Consider the following 27,532-nt stretch of genomic DNA (forward strand, 5'->3'; position numbering starts at 1 on the left):
CTTTTTTTGTATTGTATCTTTAAACAGCTGATTTTTGTTTACCATTTGCCTTGTGTCATAGTAGTATGCACAATCAATCACATCACGATCACAATATTTTTCGCGATGATGAAAGAGTAACTTGGTGAGTTGAGTTTATGGAAGAAAGTGAAAGTTAACATTTTCCTTACAAAGGAAGTGGGAGACCAGAATCTTTTGAATTATACTAAAAGAGGTTCTTGTCGTTAAAAATGGTTGTTTTACTGTCTAAAAATTAATAACTGCTGTCCTTCCATTTTTGGTGAAATTATCATGGGCGAATCAATGAGTAAATTTGTTTCTCAGTATGCTCCTGTAAGTGTAACTGAGGCCTATAATAGAATTAGCCATAAACGAAAAAGGATGTCTTCTCTTGAGGAAGAAGATGAAACAAACTTAGAAGAATCCCTTCACTCTCCAAAAAAGTAAGAGCAAACAGTTTTTAGTTAAATTAAAAAGTCTCAGAGGCTTGCCTACTTGGTAGCGTAAGTTACATATTTTGGTCAATTAAATGTTGTTCCAAGCCTAAGTCATCACCATTAGTTCAATGAAAGAAGTAGAGAATTAAATTTTATTTTTTTTGCAGCAAAACTTTGACATACGACTGCTCCTGAGTATGTCAATACTGTCAACACTTACCTGGGCTATGCCAATATCGATTGAAACTATCGATTCGATTAGTAAACCTTCATGCGATTTTTTTGATTATCAGCAAGTTTGGTTAGTTAGGTTAGGTTATGAAGGTTTCATTACACTGTATAATGCAACAGTGGCAGTTTCACACCAGTATATATTTAAAAATGTCGAGTATTAATCAATATTTTCAATTTGATAGGTAGGTAGTTTCAATCGGTGTTAGCATAGCCCAGTTAAGAAACTGTACCCCTGCTCCTACCAGGTATCATAGGCTTTCAAAAATATAGGCCTACGTAAAACTTGGCTAAGTTAATCTGTATTTCCAATCATATCTATTGAACTTTTTATAGACCTAAACATATTTAGGCTATATAGGCTTAAGTTAATGCTTCCAAAAATAGAGCAACTAACTTAATGTTGGTTTTCGATTTTTGAATTTACCTAAATAGCTGCTGTATGTATATATAACTATATAACTTATATAAACTTATATAAACTTATATAACTATGTATGTATATTTGTATATGCATTTCACTTGACATTGCATATTTCATGTTAGATCTAAGTTGTGACGATTGTCAATACACTGTTTTTTTGTGTTTCAATGACAATAAATATTCTTGATTCTTGATTCTATGCAATTCTTATTTAAAATTACTTAAATATAGGCCTTTAATTTTACCTGTAGAGTTGAAATCAAAATTCTTCCATTTTACCTCTCAGATAATGTTACAGCTAGGGGTCTCAACCCCGGGCCTTCAATCCAATCCCGGGATTTCAGGATTCGTCTCAGCCGATCCCGGGATTATATAATATTATGATTTTAACTTTTTAGCCATTTTAAATGAGCGAGAAGACCCCTCGTTGACTACTTTAATGTTTTAAACTGGCCCCTTACCAGTGTTACACTAAGCAATGTTTCCGTTTTCTAAGTAAATAAATATAACCACGGGGAACTTTCATAGCCCGTATTTCTTATTTACAGTACGTATAAATGTTGATATGTCACTCTAAAATATAATAAATACATTTAAAAAATCACGAGCAATCGCACTCGCACGTAGGCTATACATCACGCTAATAGATAGAGTAAAGATAGCTGAGAGAAAAAGATAAAATGGGAAGAATCACAAGTAGCAGCGTAAAAAATGTTATTTTGACTGACAGCAATAAAACAATATAGGCCTAAGATACTCTAAAACAATAAACCATCTGCTTATGTAGTAGCGTGTGTATGAAAAAACCTAATTTTAGATTGGAAGAAATTTAATCACCACACTAATGACCAAATACGAAGATAAAGTTATAAGTTAGACCCTAAATACAGTATAAGCAATCTTAATAATGAGATTATAATCGTGAGTTTATAGTTATATTTTATGGCTTCAATGAAAATAATACTTAAATTTCCTATTGCAATGTTATGTTTGCTACACGAATTGCGTTGTTTACGTTTAATGTCAAAAGTAAAGCTCAAAATAACTTGTAGGCCTACTGTAATTAAGTTCTAAATTTTAACTAATGTAATAACATTTAAGTTACAGAAACTAAATCCAAATCGTTTAAAAACTGAAACATATATTTAGGCCTACATTCGTTCGCCTATTGAGTTTATTGATAATTCAATTTTCCAATCAAAAAAGATCATTACTTATACCATTTCATATAATCGTCCTAAAAATAAAGAGTATGTGTTTCAAGTGTTATTGGACGTATTTTTATTAATTTTCCGTAAGTAAAAGTCCTCAAATACAAAAAAAAAATCAATATAGGCTAAACATAGGTTTTGCAGTCCTGTTAATACCGGGATTAAAAGTCACCAATCCCGGGATTTCTAGGTATCAAAAATCGGCCGGGATTGAGACCCCTAGCTACAGCTTCTCAAACTCCGTCTACAAAAAAGCAATCAGAGAATGATGTTAGTTGCTGTGTTTGCCTCTGGTTAAATACCAGGTTGGTTCTAAGGTAACTCAAGCTTGGCATTTATTAGGCCGCTATTACCCCTGAGCAACCAGTGGCGCAACTAGTGGCGACATCGGTGGCCGACGTGTACAGGGCATGGACTCTAATGGTGCCTATTAGCCGTGGGGTGATCGGTGGTGCCACCGAAAAAGTGGTCTGTGAAGTTGCCGGGAATGATTTTGCCCAGCAACCGGTGTCGCCACCGTTTTAGTGTCCAGACATTAGGGGGCATTGCAGAATACGGAGCCTATTAGATGTGTACAACTGGTGTCGCCACTGACTGCGCGTGCTAATAACCTAAAAAAACTAAGCCTGTCACATAGTCGCCATTGTGGTTTGAGTCAAGTGAGACGTGTCTCACCTTTTATCTTCTGTTCATTAGGCCTACTTTGTATAATATACCGGTGTCTTTATTAACAGTTTACTATATCCTTTTAGCGAATTTATCCATAGGGAATATAAATACGGTATATAATAATATAAATAACTACGGTACTTTCCTGTTAAAGGGAACATTCATTATTATCGATGATTTTTTTGATATATCGATATTTTTGTTTTCCGATCCATTACAAATTGACAACAAACTAACTAACTGATCTTGTTTAGGCTAAAAAAGTCTATTGTATGGATTAAGAAATAAAACTGTTCTAAGCTAACCGTTTGATAACAGAAAAGGCAAGTTAAACACAGAATTTTTAAATGTTACAGCACGTTTGGTTAATTATGTTAGGTTATTTTTTTAGAACAGTTTCATTTTATTATTGTTTGTTGATACTGAACAATATTTATCGTAGTTGTCAGCTGATATGTTTCAATTTGTTAATATCGATATATCGAGAGAAAAACCATCGATAATAATGAATGTTCCCTTTAACAGGAAAGTACCCTATTACCGTAGGTCTCATGGTAAGACCTAGGCCCGGGACCGATTTACATTTTCATTTTGATGTCCCCAGAGGCCAAAAACACCATTGGTTCAAATTTTTATATATGCATATATATATAGGCTATATATATATATAGATTTATATGTTTATAATTTGTATCTTGCTAATATTATAAATGTGAAAGTTTGTGTGTTTGAAGTTCAATCATGCATAAACCACTGGACGGATTGGGCTGAAATTTGGCATGATGATAGCTTACATTCCCGATTAACATATAGGCATATTCTTTTCTCAAAAATCCTTTCGGGCTCCGCCCCAGTGGCTCTGTAATTCCCCATGTTAACCTTATGAGTATTCATATTTAAATGGAAATAAAGAATTTAGTCAGCTGTTTCAACTAAAAAAATTGGTTCTATGATATGGAAAAGCATTAAAAAGTTATAAGATTTACCAACAGGGTGCAGCACTATATTTTTTTTGCATTTATGAAAACAGCTAATTTGAACCAAGCAGCAACCAAAAAACTGTGATTCGCAATGAGAACTGTCAAAGTAGGATTGTTTACAGTTATGTTTATGTTTTTCATTTCATGAATAATTTGTGATATTTTGTGAATTGTTGATAATTTATTTTTCTCTATTGTTTAGGTGAAGTGGTAGAACATTATGGCTATGGTAGATGTGTAATACTATAGAATACTGTAAATTTAAAAAAGCAAATTTTATCAAACTGTGTCCTCCCTTATTGCAAACGCAAAGCTTGAGTATAACTGCAATAAGCATTTTATACTTTTAAGCCCCGTTCACACAGGGCGAGTTTACAAGCTACACGCCGGCTTTTTTACACGCAGCTAGTAAAATAGCTCAGTGTGAACAACGTACTCGCTCAAAAGCTGCTTGTAAAAAAACTCTGGAAAAAGTTTACGCTGCCGCTACTTTACACGCCAACTCGCCAGCTTTTGAGCGAGTAGGCGTGTAAAGTAGCCCAGTGTGAACACAGTTGCTTGTGCTTGTGCGCTTGTTACTCAAAGATGTTGGAGGATTTGGTTCAAGCCAGCTACTGAGCGAGTGGAAAAAGCATCGTGTGAACAACTACAAGGGCACTCGCCGGCGTCTTTCTACACGTCGGCGAGTTGGCAAGTGGACAAGCTCCGTGTGAACGAATACAAGCGCACTCGCCAACTCGCCGGCTTCTTACACGCCGACAAGTAGCGTGTAAACTCGCCCCGTGTGAACGAGGCTATATTCCAACCCCGTACGAAGGACGGGTACTCTGCTAGTAATATCTATAAGTTTAATAAAAATGAATTTCAGGGTACTCTGGTTTTTAATATTTTACTTATTTCTTGAAAATGTAGCCCTAAAAAGTGAACAAAACTATCAAAAAATAGATTTCCTATATATATATATATATATATTTATATATATATAAATATATATATATACGTCCGTGAACGCGATAACTTGAGTTAGGCCTACATTTAATGTAATCAGACAAGTTGAAATTCACTTAGTCTGCAGGTTTGCTGCGGCGGGGGTATTTTTAGTTATTGCCGTATTTAGTTTTTTGTTTAGTTTAATAAACAAAAATTAATTTTTGAACGGCTGTATATTTTTAAACGAGCTTCCATACACGTTACTATGGTTATGAAAAGTACTTTATGGTGGTATTTTTAAATTTCACACTTTAACATGATTTTCTATTTCACCCCCACCCCCAAATCTTCTATACTTATTTAATACGCAAGCAGGATTTTTGTGACAATTACTCCTCCGAAACTACTGAACCGATTGACATGTTTTTGGTCTCATCGGATAGAGCGTAACGTGAAGTTGTGCAGGAAACTTTCTTTTTAGGGAAATGATTAGAGAGTGAGGCCCTGGGGCCCTTTAAAGTTTCGTTTTTCTCCATAAGATTAACATGGGAAACAAAAATTGTTTTTAACTCCAGCTGTTGTCAGAAATTAAAAGTGAGAATAAGAACAAGCAATTGTACATGCAATTGAACATGTAATTGTTGTAAACCGTCAATAAGTTTGCTGATTTCAGTTTGCTACCAACATTTACTGTCTTGGTTGAAAGGAAATGTTTACTATTTGAATTTCAGTTTGGCGTAAATATTACAATGGAAAAAAGTGAGAGAGCCTGGATAAATTGATATCTTAAAAAGAAAACTGAATTAACACTGTGCTGCATTTCTTATTAATCATTGAAAGAACCCATTTGCAAATTATGGAAACACTTGAAAGTCATAGAACACCACCAAGGAGAAGAAATAGAAATGTTTTTTTTAGAATTTATAATGCTATTATGGGTAACCTAATGCGGCTATGAGTAAGGCTATTTGTAGAAAACACTAAAAAACAAGATCAGCTTTAAAAAAAATGATAAGATATTTACAAGAAATTGTGATTATATCGATCTCTTATGTACCTACATCATGAGTATTTCCAAAATATTTGAGTTGAATCTTTTATAGTCATCAGAAATTATGACTGTTATTCGTTTTAAAATAACGCCTTTAATAGTTAGCAATTGCTCGAATTCGAGCAACAGGGACACTAGTTAGTGTAAAAATAATAAAAACCCCATTAGCAACCCTTATTAGGGGGTGGATGATGAAATTCAAAATCATGTTAATCAGTGTGTGTCATCACCCTGGTCACGTGTACTGAAGGTTATTTAAAATTTACAACCATGAAAAAAATTAAAGTGATGGAATGTAAAGCTCCAGTTAAATTAACGTCAAACATTTCTTGACATAAGTAACTTTTTTTTAAATCCGTCGTATGAGTCAGATTTTCCGCATTTATTTAAAGCTCTTTAAAATGATGTGCTACTTGATAGGTGTTGCTATTCAACAATTTTAAGTTACCCCCTGCAACCCCTATTTGGGGTTACTGTCTTATTACTTACTGCCATGGCCACTTGTACCCAAGCTGGTACTTGGCCTCGCCAACATATTGTTGCCAGTTCTCTCGGTCCTCCGAATCATCCTCTACTAGTCTAGTCTTTTCCATATCCCTCTGGACTTGATCTCACCACCTAGATTTTAGTCTTCCTACTGGTGTCTCTTCCCCTCAGATCTCCCCTTAGTACCTTCTTCAACAAGCTCTCCTCATTTCTCCTCAAGATATGGCCAACCCACCTAAGCCTTCTGCTTTTGGCCTCTCCTACAATATCGGGGTCTCGTAATGATTCTCTTAACTCTTGGTTTTGGCAGACTCTCCATACTCACTCTTCACATACTGGACCATATAAAGCTCTAAGAACTTTATTCTCAAAGGTTATAAATCTTCTTTCCCGTGTTTTTGCTCAGGATCCAATTTTTCCCTCTATATAAAAGTACTGGTCTAATTATTGTTGTGTGGATTCTAATTTTTATTTTCCTTGATAACAACTTTGATTTTAATTTGTTTTCCACATGCATACAAACTTTTATTTGCTGCATTTATCCTATTATTCTTTGGAATTTGTGGTTGTTTATTTTAAGAAAATTAGCAATATTTCCATCTTCCTCCCTTGCTACTCTCATAAATTGTGTTTTATTGTCGTTTATCTTAAGTCCTACATATTCAGTTTCATTAATTAATATCTCTGTCAAAACTCAAAACCCTTAAATTAATATTTTTCCCTAGTTTTATTGTATCGTGATGCTAAGGGTGAATTTTTTACTGCTTGTAGGGCTTCCTCTAGAGCAATATTGAACAGGAGGGGGTATAGTCCTATTTGGAGATTGGGGGCGAATTTCAAAATACCACCAAAAAGTACTTTTCACCCTAGTAACGTGTATATCGAAGCTCGTTTGAAAATATGCAGCAACTAAAAGGTTAACCAGGGAGGGGACTATTATGGGACACCCGGTATATAATATAAATTTATATATAAATATTATTTATATATAATATAAATTCTGCGGTTTGAGCAAGCTATGAGCGCCTCTAGTGTTCAGGTTCCAAAAAGCTGTGAGACACTGGTGTCGCCACTGGTGTCTCCACTAGCTGCACCACCGGTTGCTCATGGCTAATAGAATCGATTAGAACATCTAGTTTTTTTGGCAAAATCGATATCATGACGCCGTTGTATTAAGTTATCGATTGTTAACTTACAATCTGTATAGAACGTTTAGATTTTGGTTAGCCTAGTGTAAGTGGTTATCAATCAAATCAACACTTTTATTGTTAGATGATCCCATGGAGTCGTTAATCAAGATTCATAGTTATTTTTAATAAATGGTTTTATGTTACCTTTGTCAGTAGCTCAAATGGTCGTTAAAACTCTACAACCAGGTTTTGATGCTGAGTTGCACCATGATCACGTAAGTCAGCAGGATAACTTCTTGCTCACATGTCGGTCAAGTTGACGTCGTTAAAAGTTTATAAAAACAATACAGGACGTTAAAAACACATACAAAAACTTTTTAACCACGTCAACTTGACCGACATGTGAGCAAGAAGTTATCCTGCTGACTTACGTGATCATGGTGCAACTCAGCATCGAAACCTGGTTGTAGAGTTTTAACGACCATTTGAGCTACTGACAAAGGTAACTTAAAACCATTAAGTCTTATAGCTCGAACACAGAAAACATACTACTATAACCCAGAATGCCAACCGCATGGTAAAAAGCATTAAGCGTTTTGAGAGAGCTTTGCCTGTCAATCCGTAGGCAGCGCCACCAGCGTTGCCATGCACTCAGCATAGCAACGCTGGTGGCGCTGCCTACGGATTGACAGGCAAAGCTCTCTCAAAACTCTTAATGCTTTTTACCATGTGGTTGGCATTCTGGGTTATAGTAGTATGTTTTCTGTGCTCAGGGGCAGAAAAAACAAAAAAAAAACTAAAAAGTTTTAGGCAATAGCTTTGCTTTTTTGAAGTAGCCTACTAGTGATAGGGCCTAGGTAGTAAAATTTGGAAAGGAGTAAAAGCCTCAGGAAATTGAATGGAAGGAGGAGAGCGAATATCCCGTATTCATAGGAATTGGCAAAGCTAGTTAAAAGGAAAGCAATATTTGACTGAACCAATAAATTATAACCCTGTATGGTTGGATTAGAAGTTTAAATATGTTTTAAACTTTTGTTGTGATAAATCTCCCCGAATTATAATGTTGATAGGCTAACATTTTAATCTCAATGTATTTCCTCTTTTAGACGTAAACTCACCTGCACAACTCAGTATATATACAAGGCATTGTTTGTTGATGGAAGAAATAGTGATGTTGTTGTGGATGCTCTTGGAAAGGAGTGGAGACTTCATAAGGTTTATTTGACTCAGGTAAAACCACTACCATACAATATTTTGTTGTTTCGGTTCTTATTGATAGTCTTTGTCAATACTTTTTTTGTCTTTGTCTACGCCTGTCGCATTGTCCAGAGCCCTGTTTCATAAAGATACTAGTCTAGTAATTACTAGTCTAGTAAATACTAGTCCCGTATTTACCTGTCCTACTAATTTGTGTTTCATAAACGTTTTTATACCGCTAGTAAATACTAGTGAATTTTACTAGTCACGTGACCGAAACTACTAGTCACGTGACCAACTTTACAAGTGAACTCTCAAAACAAATTTCTAACCTCAATCACGGGTTTTCTGGCGCTTCATAAAGCGTTTTAATTTTTTCTTTTATTTGATACTAAAACTAAATAGTTGTAGAAACGCAGTGTTTCCTTTTAATTAATAACTTTAAAGACACATAGGTAAAACATTCACACATTATTTATCAAACCGCTGTTATTTATGTTCATCAATGAGCCTGCCGACACGCCAGCGCGGCGCGGCGTCGCGTCGCTGCAATCAACACGGTGATTGTAGTAGCCGGTTGTAGGCCTAGTTGAGGCGCTCAACAGTTGGGTGGAAGTTGATCTGTCGCTGCCGCATTCGTTGTGATTTGTATGTTTTTTGTTTTATTCTGACATATAAAATTAAGCTTGCTATGATTAAAGAAAAGAAGGCTCAAATTTTGAATGTAATTAAATCGGCTAAGGACATTTTGTTTGGAACGTTCGTACCCTAACTTATGCTTTCAAATATTCGAATGCATAAGAATATTTGGGTTACAAACTATTTGGTGATATTCTAATTTTGAGTCTACAAACCATGAATAATAAGCCTAAACGTTTATTGACGTAACAAATAATTGCAACGCCGTTACAAGCAATGGTTTTCAAGCAAATGGTAGGTTTTCAAGTATAGTAAAACATGGCATTGTCACTATGGCAGGGCGTAGCTCAGAGGCAGAGTTCTTGATTGTCGTGGTGAGTCTCTGGTTCAAATCTGCACTACTCACTATACTTTTTATTCCATTAATTAAACTTTTACATGTTTTTACATTAAAATAACAGCTCTAATCAACATCTATTTTTTGATTACTTTGGTTAACAAATTCAGAATACCGAAATGGATTAAAAGTAATGTTTTTATGATAAGCAGTTCAGTTCAACGCCCAAAAATCAAATATAGGCCTACAAAATTGTTAGTACATCTCAGGATTTTAGCTATTTAGCAAATAATAAGCACCTCAAAAAATACAATGCAACTACAAAACTACAAAATTGCCTTACTATTATTTCCTATTAAAATGTCTTTAAATAAAACCGAGAGCCTTAATTGGGTGTAAAATAATCTGATTAATGTTGCAATGTTGGATACATTTTTGTACATCTTTGTATGCAAAACGGTACCGGTATGCGGTTTTAATTTGGTTTCTCTCAAAGCTTAAAAATATTTTCTCTGTGATAGCTAAATAGTTGATATAACCATGAAATTTAACTCAAGTAAAATTAGACAAAAATTTCACAGAAATTGATAACTTATAAAATTATAATTATTCTAATAGGGCGATTGTACATACATTATAAAATTCAATTTCACTCATTTTGTACTACGCCACATTTATTGATTGTAATTTATATCTAATTATTATCATTTTAGCACTCACAGATCTATTCATGAACCGATTCGCACTTGCAAAAGGAACTTAATAATTCATTTTTTAAATTATGTGTGTAATGAAATAACTCTCTTTTCAAAAATACTAGTCTACTTCAAATAATACGGGTGAAGAGAGGTTGGTAGAAAATAGCAAGTATTTACTAGTGTAATTTACAAGAGTAAAACTTTATGAAACACATTGCTGTCTACACTAGTAAAAACCACTAGTAATACTAGTCCCTACACTAGTAACTAGTATTTTACACTAGTAGGTTTTTGAAACGTAGACTTGTAAAATACACTAGTATTACTAGTCCATGGACTAGTAAATACTAGACTAGTAGTTTTATGAAACAGGGCCCAGGAGGTACACAAACAGTTTTTGGAAAAGCGGTCCAAACCCATATGATTTGTGGGCGTACTGGGAATTGAACCCTCCCTTTTGCAGTAAGGAAACAGATAAGTTTTTTGAGTTTAAACATTTTGTGCTCCAGGTAATATTTATTCAAGACAATGTTTACTGTTTCACTAAACCTCAACATGGGTAGGATTATGAAAAAAATGAAAATCAGGTCAAAACTTAAACTAGTATTAGACTAGACCAGAACTGCTATTAAGAACAGCTACTAGACTAGAACTGTTTTTAAAAAGAAAAAATAACTAAGCATAGGCATAGGCTAACTTATCGAATTCTCCGTCTCAGCCCTGACAGCCTAGGTGAAAATGCTCTGGTGGCCAATGATAATGAACAGTGAAATTAATATCAGCAACTAGTGTTTTCAACAAATTAAAAACCTCAAAATGTTAAGAGTTTTATCTTAAAAGAAATTATGTTATGATGCCAAGCAGCTTGTAAGAGTAGTTAACTCTTTCTACAATATGAATAAACTCATGGATTCATATTAAATCAATCTTTATTATCATAAAACACAAATACAGTGCATAAATGCATAATCATTTTTTGTACTAACCATATTATTTAATTAAAATGGTTTAACTTAATTTTTTCAGAGTCCATACTTTCAAAGTATGTTTTCTGGTTCCTGGAAAGAGACAGACAACAAATACATCAGGATAGAGATAGCAGATCCCAACATAACACTAGACTGTAAGTTTAATACATTAAATTAGACATGTCTAATTTTCAATAAATAATGGTTTAAATACCTTATACTGTCAAAGTGATCCTTTGTAGTCCAAATATAGGCTACTGCAGTTTCGTTCCCGATGATGGGAACTTCATCAGGCTGTCAAGGACATCAAATTTTGTTCCAGGGGAAGTCGTTAAGGTTAAAATGAAAATCCATCGATGTCATACATTTAGCACACAAACAAAAACACAAACAATAAATAAACATTACAAAAACGCCGGTACCGGGAAACACGATACGTACGGAGGGCAGGTCTAGAACGATTAAGGTCTTAACGATCCAGGTCTTAACGACTTCCTCTGGAACGAAATTTGATGTCCTTGACAGCGTGATGAAGTTCCCATCATCGGGAACGAAACTGCAGTAGCCTATATTTGGACTACAAAGGATCACTTTGACAGTAGGCCTATAAGGTATTTAAACCATTATTTATTACTATACCAGTGATCCGGAGGCTAACAACATGAAGTCTAATTTTCATTGATTTAAATGTAACATAGATTTTAAATAAATGTCAATTGGAAACATGGACCATACATTTCATCTGCTATGTCTAGGCTCCCCAAAAACCAAAATGTTGTAATTCCTATTCATTTCATTACTGAAAAGTGTGAACTACAGTAAAACCCATTCTAACCTAGGGTTGCCACCTGTCCCAATTCTGTCGGGACAGTCCTGACTTCGGACCCTTTGCCTGTGTTTATGTCTTTGTTAATACTAGGGGGAGGGGGGGCCATCCCGATTCGTCCCTAATCAAAGGTGGCAACCCTGTTTCAACCACACCCTGTTAAACACCCAGGTTAACTGAAGCCATCAATAAAAAATTCGAATACATTCCAAAATTAGCTAGGCAATGGGAACTGTATGCCTTGTCACAATTAGTTGGTTTGGCTTGACCAACAGAATGTAATGGAGCAGACAATTACATAGATAAAGTTCAGAAAACAATTACAATTACTCTCAATTATCATACAAGAAATAGATTTAGTGTATGCAGGTGTAGATTTTTAAGATGACATCAAATAAAATAACATTAAAAACTACTGTTGTAGATCTCTTTGAACAGTCTTAGTCCTTTTAATTCCTACCATTGACTAACCGTAAAAATAGGTTATCCAAAATGGCATTGCCTCCTTTATTTTGGTTAATCAGGGTTTGCTTTGTCAGAAAGCCGTTTAACACATATTTCCATGTCATAGCACTAAAGGTGGTGCTTGGCTCACTGTACCAGGACGAGGTGTCTATCGAGCCAGCTGACGTGGTGGGGGTGTTGGCGGCTGCTACAATGTTTCAGTTGGACGGACTGATAGACCAATGTCTCTGCATCATGGTGGAGACCATCAGTCCTCTTACGGCCACTAGCTACTACGAGGCGGCCAGTCAATACGGGCTGCAGCGCATCAGACATGCCACCGTCAAGTGGTTCCTGACCAACCTCATGACCTACTACCCTTCCCACGCTAAACGCCTGCGACAGATTGAGTGAGAAAATATTTTAATTTGGTCAAATTAGTTTTGAAACTAATCTTTTTAGTTTCATTTTTATAGTAGCATACGTTGTAAACATCTATCTCAGCATTTTATTTTCTAAAGTAATAAATTTACATCCTGTAATTTGTCCCTATTGTGTTGCGAACCTAATGTTGATGGACTCCTGGAACACATGCAAAATTTACTACATAGTCATCTCCCAAAGACTAGATTCAACAACTTATTTATTTTTTTACCGAATTTCCTATCAAGGGATTAAGCTATTTCCGTAGATCTTGTGGTAAGAACTGGACCGGGGACCGATTTACTTTTTGGTTGTCATGATCCCAAAGGCCAAAAATACCATCTGTTCCAAAATTCTAATATATATAGGCTATAAATTTAGATTCCAGTAGAAGAATGCATTTCCAAGTAATGGTGTACCATACCATTGTGGTGTTGTAGGCCAGACCTGATGGCAGTTCTGGTGCAAGACAAGGACCTGGTGGTGGTACAGACAGAGTTTTGTCTCTACTGGTTGCTCAGATTCTGGGTGTTCTTGAGGCTACATCCACACTGGACCCATGATGAGGACGGCTGCACAGGATCAGACTCCAAACAAGTCACTGAGTTTTTCCATCAACGACCAGGTTTGCAAATCTCATTATACTACCAAACTCTTAGTTGCCAAAAATTATTTATTTCAAGTTAATTCAAAAACCTGAAGTTGTACTTGAGTTTTTAATTTTTATATTTTCATTAATTTTTTATACCAGACAAATTTAGAGACATTGGAATTTTTTGAAACGGCGAAGTTCAAATTCGGGTAGTTTTTTTTTTACTTTAAGACATTAACCTGCAATTAGTATGCATCACTAATAAATACCCCAATGAAAAATTCCAGCTTGGTTAGTAACCAAAAGCTACCTTCAGATTTGAAGGGTAGTTGTGAGTGTTCTTCTATATTGTACTCCTTATACGCATACAAGGGCAAGGTAAATTAAAGAGCATTTGGTAGTATCTGCTCCATAGCAGTTTCTTTCACAAAAACCATCTTAGTCTTTGGTTGGCTATCAAGTCGAATAGATAAACAATATACGAGGGTCGTCTATAAATGAAGGTCTCCATTCAGCTCCAGGGGCAGCCAAGCCAGGTAGTTAAAATCTGAGACCAACGTCGTGTCCCTCCCCCTATGGGACAATAAGTTCCGTCATAGTATTTACAATGGCCAAGAAAGAAAATTGACACTCCCCCAAGTAAAAACCGTGTTCTATGATTATATTTCTGTTATCACTGTTGTCAATTGTATCATTTGAGTCAATTTGTAAAACAGTATTGTTACTGAAATTTTCTCATGAATAAAGACCTTATTTATTTATTTAATTGCTATTGAACCCGTTCACCAGTTGATGGACGTGAATGAAGTGTTTGGACATACAAAATGTGCACAAAGGTTAGGCAGGAATTTTGAGTTGGTCTGAAACATGATTGTATGTTGCTTTCCATGGTATAGGCCGACTGTTATTGTTCTTCAGTCTCTTTTAAAGCAGTGGCCAATTTTAGGGGAATTTCGCATGCAGAATGCTATGTGACTCAATGAGGGAGTTTGTTGAACTAATAGGGACGTCTCATGTTGTACAAATATAGGTCATCTCTATAAGATTATTAAGTTATGCGGTCAGCCCTGTAAGTCTGAAATACAATGATTACCAAGCAAAGTTTCCTCAAATTCAATCGTAACTTATAAACAACAACTGTTGGTCCAATTGTTCAAATGACCATGGTTTTATTTAAACTCCATAAACCTCTCATTCACATATTCTAATACAAAACAACTTTTTGCATACACATCTGTTAACTGGAAACCGTAGCCTAATCAAAACCGATTGAGCCCCTTCCTACACAAACCTAATCACAGAATGCCATAGCCTACATACTTGACGGGGGTGTGAATTTTCTTTCTCGACATTTTCAAATACTCTTCACTATGGCAATACTAGTAGTCCCATTGGGTGGAAACTAGATAGAAAAGTAGTGGATGAAGGAAGGAACTTGATGTTGGTCTTAGATTTTGACTAGCTTTTTAGTCATTGGCAGCTTGTTGGAGTCTTTAACATACGGACAACCTTCACATTTATTTATTTGTCAAGTGTGTTGCAGTCTTAAATAATAGACATAAATTGTTGCTAAAACCAATACTCAACAACTTTTTTTACCACGATATGTTTAAAAAATTTACAGATATTTTTCAAACTCTACTGTATTGTATGAAGCTGTATACTTTTCTTTTGTAACTATGTTTAGCACTATCCCTATAGGATCCTGATAATATATATAAAACCGAGAATAATTGTATTATGCTTTGCAGATGTCTAGAAAAACAATCATTGATAAGAGTGATTTGTTGTTGACAGATAAATCAGCCTTCCTGGTGAGTCCTGAAGGCAAGGACTACCTGAGAGTGTTCCAAGGTCTACACATTGGCTCACTGATCACCCAAGTACAGGACCTGCGGACACTGACAACAGACAGGTTACTGCCTGAGGTCTGGCTCTACCCTGTACTGACAGACCAGTGGGCCAGTCTGCTATGCTTGGACAGTGGCAAGGACAGAGGGTAAGTGGATATCACTTCCTAGTAGTACTAGATAGCGCTGTACTCAGTGCCATGTTCACTGTATAGTATAGGTGGTATGTGAGACTGTCTTGTTATTACCATTACTGGTAACATCATGTAGAAGGCTGCGTTCCAGATTTTAAAAATACTACTTATAGTACTTCAATCGGATAAACATAATATAATATTGTACATGGAAAAGTCAAGAACGTCTTATGTGGTCACGGCAAAACAAGAATATCTTCAGCGGTGGCGGTGAATTTGTGAACATCATCTTCAGACACAGCCAAATCATGAATCATGTCTTCTGAGGTTATGGCAAAATCGTGAATATCTTCCACAGTCACATCAAAATTGTGAACGTCTCTTATGGTCACAGCAATATCATCATAATTTATTTCCCACTATCATGAGAAGACCATGAAATTATATGAAATTATTATTATTAAGGTCATGAAATTTTTATATGACAATTAAATCATTAATTTTTGATGGGGCATATTCACAGACACTTCTGTGATTAAATAAATAAAGGCTGAGGCTTCTATTTGAAATAGGCCTACATGACTAATACAGGTCTAGGGATGCTCCATATTGCATGGTGAAGTGGAATTTAATTTAGTAGACGACAGAAGCTCTATACCCGTTCCCACAGCAGCTAATAGTCACTAATGTTAGACCAGATTGATGCATGCTTGATCCACTGAATACACAAGGCTTGACCAGTTATTGGCCAGTCTCCAAAGCCAACTCGCTAAAGGCTAATTAAGTACAGTAGACTCTCAGTAATCTGGCAAATATAGGACTATGATACTGCTGGATTACTGGAATGTCATCAATAAAAACACTTTAAATGCACAGAACTAGTTTGCGTGGATCGCACGATCAGAAACCGCTATTGCTGTGATCGCACATGACGACAATGAATTTCCATGACCGCGGAAAACTATGATAATGTCAACACAGCTGTGGGAGATGATCAGAATTTTGCCGCAATCGCGGAAGACAACGATAATGTCTACACAACCGGTGGAAATAGACATGATTTTACCGCGATCACCGTGATGGCGGGAGACGATTATAATGTCCACACGACTGCAGGAGATGTTCATGATTTCTTGAGATCACGCAAGAGGACGATGACGTTTCCGTTACCACGGAGTCAACGATGATGTCTACATGGCCATGGGAGATATTCAGAATTTTGCCGCGATCGGGGAAGACCACACACATAAAAAATTTGAGTACCGGAGTGGTGCAGTACGATTATAGAGTGCAGCAGATTATAGAGGGTCTACTGTATACAGTAGTGGATCACTACAAAACTATCACTTGGCTACTAACTCCGTCACATAAGGTTATTAAGTTACTTTTACTTTTTCAAAAGTACTGAGAAAACACTATCTCAACAGACTTGGCCTTTTTTGGAATCAAATGTTGTTCTTTTCAGGAAAAAGTTTGCCTTTTGTAAAAATTGCTCTACTGTTGATATCATGTACTAGTGATGGTCAAAACTGTTGGTTTTAGGTCCACTTTCAGAACAGCTATATAACTATAATAATTAAGATTCCTTAAGGTTTGTGTTGAATTTAAATTGAACTTTTAATCTATTATATTATTAAAGTGATACAATCAAATTTTATGCAAACGGTTAAGGTCATTTACCAAATAAAAATATAGGCATATATGGCACATCAAAATGAAGCTTAGAGTGTGTAGATTTGCCAAAAAGTATTGATGTGGACGAATTTCCTAAGGGCTCTGCCCCACAGGCTGATTTCCAAAGGGCTACGCCTGGCATGCTTCCAATGTTTAAATGATTTAATTTAATTTAGCTAACGAAACAGCTGTTCAGTATAATGAACTGGTGTTTGTTTATTTACTCGAAAAAGATGTTTGTGATGCTTTATGTAGATTGAGGAGGGTTATGTTTGGTTTAAAATAGAGTTTGTATACGTTTTGTAAAGTATTGCTCAAAGTTTCATTTTTAATTTATATACATGTGAAGAGGCTTGACTAAAATTGAAGAATTATGGTAAAACGTGTCATTCATGAAGCATCAATATGAAGCAATTGAGGCTATTGCTACACTAAGGTATGTTGTCATATTCTTATATGGATCTTAAGGTGTTTGGACGTAAGTAGGTTTACGCTTTTAAATCCGTTTATATTTTCAAACTAACTCATAGAGTTGCTGTATTTTAAAACACACATCAGCACCACTTTAATAGGTTACATTTTCTTCCCGTTGCAAAGCACGGGTATAGCAGCTTGTATCTTAATAAAAGACAGAACTTGGAACACAACTAATAAAAACTGAACAATTACACATAGTAAATATTGTCATATGTTTCATAATTAATATGACATTATACACAGACTTATTGAAATTGCTTCAACAAAAACCAGAAATTTTGAATCTTAAAACCAAAACCCAAACTTTTTTACTTAGCTGTTTACAAAGGTTAAGGTTACAAAAAAATACAGGTATTAATACAATGTTTATGCAATCAAAATTGAAAGATATCGACTCCAGTGACATAATAACATAATTATGTGACTGATGAACTTTAAACCCAAAACAACATAATTTTTACTTCTGTCGCAGCATGCAAAAGTTGGCTTCATCGGTCAGCCCCAGTGATCCATCTATTGGTCTTATGTGATCGCTGAATATCAAACATTTTTCATGGTGACAAGGAAATTGAGTCATGTCATCAAAAAAATCTTCTTGATTTAATCATTGGCTCTAGACTTGATTATTCTAAGCATTTGGACAAAGTTTGTAGCAGTCTGTGTGTCCCAATGTGGGATGCTGAATCGTCTTAAAGATTCAGAAGATGGTTTTTACTCGACAGACCAAGGCACTGACACTAGTATTTAGAATGTGAAGCCTGAAAGCATGTAGAGGTGTCTTCTCCTGTAACAATCTTATAACTTTTCGTATATTTATATTTTTGAACGTCTTTCCTTTTTTGGAAAAACAAACATCTTTTCGAAACAAATAACTCTTCAATATATAATTTCTGTAATCCCCAATGTTAGGCAACTACTTAACATAACACAACTTTTTTCAAACAAACTTATTTTGATTGCATCAAAATTTTTAACACCCCACCATCCACCCTTAAAAATGCGGTGTTAGATGTCACCATTAGGAAATTTTAATAAAATGATTTAATGAAATTTGTTCCTAAAGAAAACAAAGTACTAAAGACAATATAGAATACACATGAATTTGCAAACCCTGATTGTTTTAGACCCGAGAAAGAGCGGATTGGGATGGACAAATTTTTTTCATCTTGTGTTCGGTGTGGTCGTGTGTTGGAGAGCAAGGACAATCACACGTGGAAGTGGAAGGTGTTCAACTTTGGGCTGGACCTCGTCTGGTCAACCTTTAACAACATGTTGACAGTGCGTCGAGCCAGTGATGATGCTCCACTCAGCTACAATGGCATACGCAATGTCATGCTAAGGTTCGAAACATCTGTTCTGATTGCTACTGCTCAAGTAAATAAACAAATTGAGTGTCGAGTTGAGAATAGCTCTTCTGAGACATTGACATTTCATTTCATTACTACAGGAGGGCCCAGCTATTCCAGAACCCATATTTCAAACTAAAGTTGGAAAACTATTATTATTTTTTAAGGCTCAGTAAAAAACTAAACATAGAATAGAATCAAGAATTTCTTTCATAGTAATGGCCGAAATCGTACATCTTCTGCTGTATCAGAGACATCATTATTGTCTCACACGATCGCGTCAAAATTGTGAACATTACCAACAATTGTGGTAAAATTTTGATCACACAGTGCTGTCTGCTACTGCAAAAACAAAAACTCCACTCGAAAATAACAAAAGTCTTCCGAGGTTACAGGGAAATCTTAAACATCTTCCGAAGACACAGAGACATCAAAATCAAATCAAAATCAAAATCTTTTATTGTAGTCAGACAATATACATTGTATTACAAACGTCAACTTTAAATACTTCTAAATATAAACAATAAAATAATGCTAATGAAAGTACAAAACTGGTACTATAACACTGATAACACATAAAAGTAATTAATCTAACAAAAAACCACTAAGTGGTAACACTTTCCCCGCCAAGTCAGCAATCCAAAAAAGATAATAAATCATTACTTTTTCCGCCAAGAAAAACCATGTTATGTATGTAAGTTTGGCAACTTGGCGGCAGACTTTTGCTTGGTTTTTTTCATTGAAGTTACGCTCGTGGATAATTTCACAAATCAACTTCTCTAATTAATTAGTCCAACTAAGTATAATAATTTCGAGGTAATCAGTAAATATAAAACCATCACTATTACGAGTTTATGAAATGTGGCACAAATAAGGCCAAATTTTGTAAAACAAGCTCTCACCTAGCAATGTATTAATGGGAGAGATACTTGCTCAATGAAACTAGTTTTATGGTATTTTTTTAAAGTGATCGAGCAAAAGTCTGCCGCCAAGTTGCCAAACTTACATACATTAGATTGTTTTTCTTGGCGGAAAAGGTAATGATTTATTATCTTTTTTGGATTGCTGACTTGGCGGGGAAAGTGTTACCACTTAGTGGTTTTTTGTTGGATTTTATTTATTTTTGTAGGAAATTAACAGTTAAAATAAAAATCCTCCTTTCTCTGATATATAGACAACGGCACAACTACATCTCATTTAATTTCAATAATATTGTTTCTGTAGAACTAAATTCTACATTTTTGGTCTAATCTGCTTTAAACAGATTAAAAACTTTTTGACACACGTACCAAAATTACTATTTAACAAACCCCCTGGGCTTAAACTCAGTTTCAAATTTTATCAATGGTCATCTTGAACAACATGAAATGCGTTGGTGTTACATAAGTGTTCTGATAATTAAACCCGTACATCTAAAGACTAGTGTAAATTTAGCCCTTATTAGAGAAGTAAAAATGTAATCAAACAGATTTAGTTTGTTAGAAATAGCATAAACAAAACAAATATTTGAAAAACTCATCCATCCTAAATTTACATATCACTTTTTAATTGCTTGTTTAACATACGTAGAGTGATTTTCCCGATTGTTTTATTTGTTTTAGTGTAACAAAACATAAAACAAATCTTAGTACTAGTACTAAGTTTCAAGTTCCTAGATTTCATATGTTTTAATAAGTAGTATTAAACTGTTAAAAACGACGAGCTGCTGTACCAGTGTACCATCGGTACACTGCATTTTTCAATGGAGAGTATCGGGGAATATCACTGCTCTAAGTAATTTTATATAGTAAGTAGTTCAAATCATTCGGTATACCGTGGGTATACCTGAAAAAATACTTTATAAAAGTTTTAAAATAATTTTCAGCTGTTCCTATGAATTTCTCTAACACTGAAATTAAATGAGATTTAATTGCAGCTGGTCCTTCTTTTGTTTTTATTTTAATCCCATGTTATTTAAATGGGCCAAAATCGTATTTTGAGGGCTTGCCAAGGGTTTATGGGTCAACGCACCGACTTGAGACCCTCAAAAGGCACATCTACACGTTAAGGGCTTTCAAACAACATAAAAAACATTAAAATTGAGCCAGTGGTTTGGGCTGTAGGTCCGTCAACATTCAAGGAGAAGAAGGAGAACACGGAAAATTTGTGAATTTTCAAACTAGTTTTTCTGGCTCAAACACAACCGTTTTTTAAATTCTTTTTTTTATTTTGTTGAGAATGAGTGCCCCTATCCAGTAGATGAATAATTAATTATTTTAATAGCTTTTGTTTCTTCAGAGCTATAGACGAGTAAAAAAACCACTTTGTCACGTCATGTATATATACACTGCAGCAGCTGTGTACCGCTGGGGGACTTGGCGGGGCGGAACGCTGCCACGTTCCTTAATACAGAGCAGGTGGACTTAGCTTAACCTTTTTTTTATATATAAATTGGGCTGTTCAAAAAATTCTGCAACAGAGTAACATGCGCAGTCTTTTTTTAGCTTAATTTTGAATTTCGCTTCCGATGTTAAGGATTGTAGATTGGCTGGTAATTTGTTAAGCAGTTTTGGCCCGAGACTTTGAGGTAATGATGCAGCTAATTCCAATCTATGAGAGGTTTGTCTATGATGGTGGCTTTGCCTGGTATTATAATTGAGAATATTTTCACTGGTTGCTACTGTTGTTGATTTAAATTTATAATATAATAGAATCTCAATAATACATATCAAAGGTAACGTTATAATTTCAAAAGGTTTTAAAAAAAACCGGCAAGGTGTTCTTCTGTACACACCTGCCATAATAGGGAAGGCTCTTTTTTGCAATCTAAAAATGCAAAAAAAACTTGATTGTGTCGCAGACAATCAATAAATTGCTTGAGAGAATAATTCCGTACCTTACTTAATCTTAACTCTATGAGTGAAAAATAAATTAATTGGGTAAGTAATAAATTTTGATATTTCGCGAATCTAATCATTAAAAATAATTGAGATGATAGCTTGGAACACAGCGCATCAACATGAGGTGTCCAAGAAAAAGTGTTATCAATCCTAGATATTTCACTTATGTGTCTAAGGGTAACTTAAATTCGTTCATAAACATTACTGGGCTGGCCTCAGAATGATTGGCTTTTGAAAAATGTATACAGCTTGATTTGCTTGGATTAACGTGTAAATTATTGCTATTAAAGTACTGATGAAGGTTTGTCAGTTATACAAAGCTATCAATTTCTAGGTTATCTAATGATTTACTTTCAAACAAGAGGGCTTAATCGTCAGCGTACATAGTTATGGTGATTCTTAGTTATACTATTTGTATATAAAATGTACAAATTAGGCCCCAAAACTGAGCCCTGGGGAATTCCGAAATTCACTTCTAGCTTATTTGAATTTATGCAATCGTTAACACTTTACACTTTAAATTCTTTGTAGGAGATATGACTTTATCCAGTCAAGGAGCAGGCCACGGATTCACAGATTATAAAGCCTCTCAAAAATTATACTGAGGTCCAAGCAATCAAATGCCTTCTGAAAATCCAAAAATACCCCGATAGCTTTGTTTTTATTATTTACAGCACTGATTATTTTGGTGATTAAGTCAATGGTGGCATCAGGCGTACCTTTCCCCTTTACAAATCCAAATTGTTCTTTACATACAAGGTTGTTTTTTTAATAAAAAATCAAGAAGCCTTTGAGCAAAAACATGGTTGTATATTTTTGAAAAGGTAGACATGTTCGCGATCGGACGCCAAATTTCAGGAAAGTTAGAATTGCCAGTTTTAAAAACTGGGCGGATTATTGTTTGCTTTAGAACACTGGGAAATATGCCCTGCAGTAAAGAGACATTTATTTTATCAGCAAGAGGTTGACATATGTAATTTGCATGGTGACGTACAATTTTGTGACTTACACCATCATATCAACAAGAATTTGATTTTTTAAAATTCATTATAATTTTATAAATTTCTCTTGCATCCGTTGGGTACAGGGCAAGAGAATTGGGGCAGGTGGTATTGATTTGATATTTTTAGGTGGGTTCAGAGTTATTAATTAGTGTTTCCTTTTGCCAATATTGGCAAAGTACTAATTGAGTGATCATTATTGTATCCTGTGATCGCAGCCAAACCGTGTACATCATCCACGACCGCAATGAACAACTACTACAGAAATTGGTTTATTCTGAATTCCCAATGATCAGAACAGGGCTTGGTCCCAGTTACTTTGGAGTAGCGGAATTCTACTGAATCAGACTCAATACAGTAGACCCCCTCTTAACCGACCTCGTATTAACCGATAATCGGATTATCCGCCTTCGGTTGTAAAATAATACAGTTTGTTTTAACCGACCTTGCTTTGAAAGCAGCTCGGTTTAACCGCCGCTTTGTAGGAATCTCTGCATTTCCGCTCCCACGCTGGGCGATGAGAACTGAACCATACGCTTATCTCCACAGGATATGACTAAGAATAAGTTATTTTGTATTGATAACAAAAAATATAGCATATTGTCAGTTTGTTATCTTTGCGGAAAATTTTTAACATCGTAAAGTACGTTACGATTTTGAGAACTAACTGATTATCTTATCGCTGGAGTAAACAAGCAACGCAACCCAATTGTATGGAGGGCAGGGAAGGGGGGTTAACAACTCCAAGGTCAAGATAGTTTTTGTGCCTCGAGCCTCCAGTGAGAGGCTATAAATAAACATCCTGTCTTGTAACAAAATGGTTGCTTGTATCTTGAATTTTGACAAAAGGTTCTGTACTGTATTACGATGGATTTGGAAAGCATCAATTAACACATTACAGTACTAAAGTTATTAAAATATGAATTTTTATTGACTCTTGCCTAGTAGTATAATTTATATTCCACTGAAGGTAGGCCTATTTGGCTTAACCGTGTTTTGTGCTTATTTGTGTCTTTTCTATCAATACAAAAAAGGAGATAAGAGTAGTTTATTTTATAAATAATGCAAGTATGACTTCAAAATAATGATTACATAATTCCAAATGAATAGCACTTCATTATGTTATGATTTTAGGGATTGCCCGTTTTAACCAACCTTTTGAGTTATTCGACCGAGGTCCGGTCCCATTAGGGTCGGTTAAGAGAGGGTTTACTGTATTCACATATTAACTCCCTCATATTTTCCTCTGGTATAATTAACTGTTACTGTGTAGGGTGACTCTGGCAACCCTGGACAAGCAGAGACAGACCAAGCTGAGCCAGTCATCAGGTGTTATCTCTGTTATGTTGGTCCGCAACCATGAGGTCAAGGTGATGGATCTGTGTCCAGACTTTGACTATCCTCTGATAGTCAGTGTCTGTCTTTTGTCTGTCACACCTCAACCTTCCACGTCGACCTCTGTCTGACACATACAACATAATCTGCCAACCATTGTGTTTAAAGAAAATACGTATTATTTTGGGTTATGAAGAAACAAGCAAATTAACATTTATTTTGTGTAATACACGACTAATTTGTATGTGGCTTTAATTTCAGTTTAATGTTCTTAACAAGTAATGAGCTTTTCTTTGGACTTTAACAGACCTGTTTGGTACTGAGTGCAAAGATGTTTAATTTGTTTGTGATATAACATAATGGTAGCTGCATTCTGTTATTATAAAACTCACAAAAGAATTTTTTTATTTGTAAACTAAAATTTAACAAGAGGTTAAGATAACAGGATAACGTCTTGACATTTTGAGTATTTTCCTAACACCAAGTTGTATTTATAGCTAGGCTAACTAAAAATCAAGTAAGTTATAATAAACTGAGTTTAGTTTAAATATTTAGCTCCTACTTGAAATGCTGAGAGGACCATGAAGTAAATGATCTCTGATTATCATTAAAACTACTAACTTAGAAGAAATCGCATACTGTAGCACAGCACGGTACCAAAAGTTTCTGTTCAAGATTTAACATGCAATCAAATGAGACAGGAAGAGGAAAGTAGTGTGTACCTCCAGTTGTACCAGAGGATATTTCTGAGTGCAAATTACATGGGTAGATCTTGGTTTGTCACGCCTAGGTGTAGCCTACAACAGTTAGCATCTAGGCGGATGAGTAGCTATGATGATCCACCTTCTTCTAACTCCACCAGCACTTTTCATCTTCTTTCCCTATACAAAGCTTAGTACACCATGGATCCATCAGTGTAGTTTGTTTTGACTAAATATATCAGATAAAAGATCCCTCATTGATGTGTGATCACTCAAAGAAGAACAATATGCAGAACTGGTGTTGGTAGATGTGACAGGTGAGGCGACCAATAGCATTTTCAATGAAAAACTAATCCCCGCATTCTGTACTAAAGCACACGGTGTTACTGAAATTGCTTTTCTATTCCCACCCCCCAAATCTACTAAACACAAACTCTACCAGTTTTTTTTTACGATTGACTCTGGTGATTTGAGGGGACGCAATCGTATCAAACCATTTAAAAAGAAAAGTGTAATACTGGTGCTGCATATCTTGTTACAACATATTGTTGTGTTAAGCACACATTGTGTATAGATGGGGAGGATAACGAAATGTTGAAGGCTGGAACTGTAACACATAATATGAAGGTGTTTTATTTTAGTTCAAGCCTCTCAGCTTCAAAAATCCTGCTCTAAATATCCCTTCTACTTAAAATTACTCCTAGCTCAGGAACAATGTTTGATGTTGTTTTATATTAATCGTGTACTTTATGATTTGGATGATAAATCATGATATTGTTACCTGTGATCAACTAATCATTACTTACGACTGTTTTCTGTTAATGAACAGAGTTAACTTCCTTTTTCATTCCTCATGTTTTTCAGTATTTTAAGTGCCAACAATTAAAACTTGTTATAAATAAGGTTACCATTGTAGTAATAATAAGAGTAGTAATAATGTTATATTTATATGACAGTCCTACACATTATTTTAATTTTCATCATGGTAGCTCGCAATAACTGCATGTGTTCATAAGTGATTAAATAATGTATTGTGTTCAATATTTCTTCTATACACTCATGTTTTTGGGGTTTATAATAAATTATAGATGGGAAAATTTAGGAAATTTTTAACTTAAGGGTATATTTTTTTGTCATTTTATGTAAATTTCAAGTATTTTGTTTCCAACATTTGTAATGTGTCATAAATATTTTCATTCCGTTATGTGTTAAGTAATTATATTTTAATTTTGCATCCTTTTATACATTTAATTTAATAGATATCAAGTGATAAACATTGCTCCAATGTTGAGTTTATAGAACTTTTTCCATACAAACTTTCACATTTTCATTGAAATAAATTTACTATCCATCATTACAACTCATTAAAAACCAAAACCTTTAGAACATGGCAGTAACTATTGTTTTGTGTTTAAACGTCAACCTTTCAACATGAGTCAATCTTCAGAACATAATATAAGTATCATCGTCCCTTTAACAGTCATTATGTTCAAGATTCTGCTGCTTTTGCTTCCTTTTGTATTTAACCATTCTTTTATTAAATAACATAATTTAACCTCTTCTTTGTATACAACCTTTATTGAATACAAGAGCTTTTCTTCAACCTGGAAAAATATCTTCAATATAAGTAAATGTTAGATTTATGAAAAAATCAACAGGTTTAAAAGTACTGAATGTTTATTTTACCAAAGATTACACATGCTATGTAAATTGCGTACCATGTGTAATCTTTGATTTTACTATGTAGGTAGTGTATGGAACTTGTTGCAGTTGCTGTCTGATTATCTTTGGCTACTGCTATAGTAGGCATATCATCCTATTATAATCGGACATTGTTTTGGTGTAACACACTCAGTATGTTGATGTTCACCAAACATTTCTCTCAAGAGTAAATATTACGGGTGCACTTTACTGCTTGGTTATAAGAGCAGGACCAGCGTTAGTTTACAAATAGGTTGTTATTTTGGTAGGGATGGTTTTAGTATAAAATATATAAATTGCAGAGAACACATCAACACACTCTGGCTCTACTACTAGAAACTCCAAGGATAGTAAAATACCAAGGGGGTAAATCCAAGGGTGTTTTCTATTCAGATTCTATATCATGTTGCTTAATGAAGTACGTTTAATCTCTGATATTAGTGAAAAAAAAATTAATTAAAAAAACATATTTTGGTTACATTTTGCTTTTTACTTTCTCCCCCTATACAAAGGATATGGAGAAAGTATTGTTTTCGTAAAAATTTTCGAGTTTGAGTTTTGAGTGGATATATCAGTTTTGGGTCCTCCTGAACCCAAAAAAGTTGTTTTCGAAGTGATGTCTGTGTGTGTCTGTCTGTATTGTGTGGATGTGTACAGAGCTACAGACCACCCCTGTTGTCCGATATTGATGAAATGTGGTATGTTTGCACTAATCCATGGTATCTCCAGGTGTTTTTTTCATTTTTTTACATTTTGATTTT

The 27,532-nt window shown here is 34.9% G+C and overlaps 1 protein-coding gene across 1 annotated transcript; it reads left to right on the forward strand.

The window, feature by feature from the left end:
- Nucleotides 1-91: 91 nt before the first annotated feature.
- LOC128986635 (protein germ cell-less-like) lies at nucleotides 92-26,418 on the forward strand. The gene is made up of 8 exons (XM_054407099.1): nucleotides 92-443; nucleotides 8,656-8,779; nucleotides 11,447-11,543; nucleotides 12,786-13,068; nucleotides 13,522-13,706; nucleotides 15,471-15,672; nucleotides 18,933-19,148; nucleotides 24,308-26,418. Exons 1-8 carry the CDS (start codon nucleotides 292-294, stop codon nucleotides 24,498-24,500), a joined length of 1,452 nt encoding a protein of 483 aa, XP_054263074.1. The 5' UTR covers nucleotides 92-291; the 3' UTR covers nucleotides 24,501-26,418.
- Nucleotides 26,419-27,532: the final 1,114 nt, after the last annotated feature.

The sequence above is a fragment of the Macrosteles quadrilineatus genome, unplaced genomic scaffold (genome assembly GCF_028750875.1).
Source record: "Macrosteles quadrilineatus isolate MER2022 unplaced genomic scaffold, UCM_ALF_1.0 Scaffold_2__2_contigs__length_208266976, whole genome shotgun sequence".
Taxonomy (NCBI): domain Eukaryota; kingdom Metazoa; phylum Arthropoda; class Insecta; order Hemiptera; family Cicadellidae; genus Macrosteles; species Macrosteles quadrilineatus.

Excerpts from the sequence above, each read along its gene's own strand:
- LOC128986635 (XM_054407099.1), top strand. The coding sequence starts at position 292 with ATGGGCGAATCAATGAGTAAATTTGTTTCTCAGTATGCTCCTGTAAGT. Across the intron at positions 444-8,655 it reads TCCCTTCACTCTCCAAAAAA|ACGTAAACTCACCTGCACAA; the intron begins GTAAGAGCAAAC and ends TTCCTCTTTTAG. Across the intron at positions 11,544-12,785 it reads TCCCAACATAACACTAGACT|CACTAAAGGTGGTGCTTGGC; the intron begins GTAAGTTTAATA and ends TCCATGTCATAG.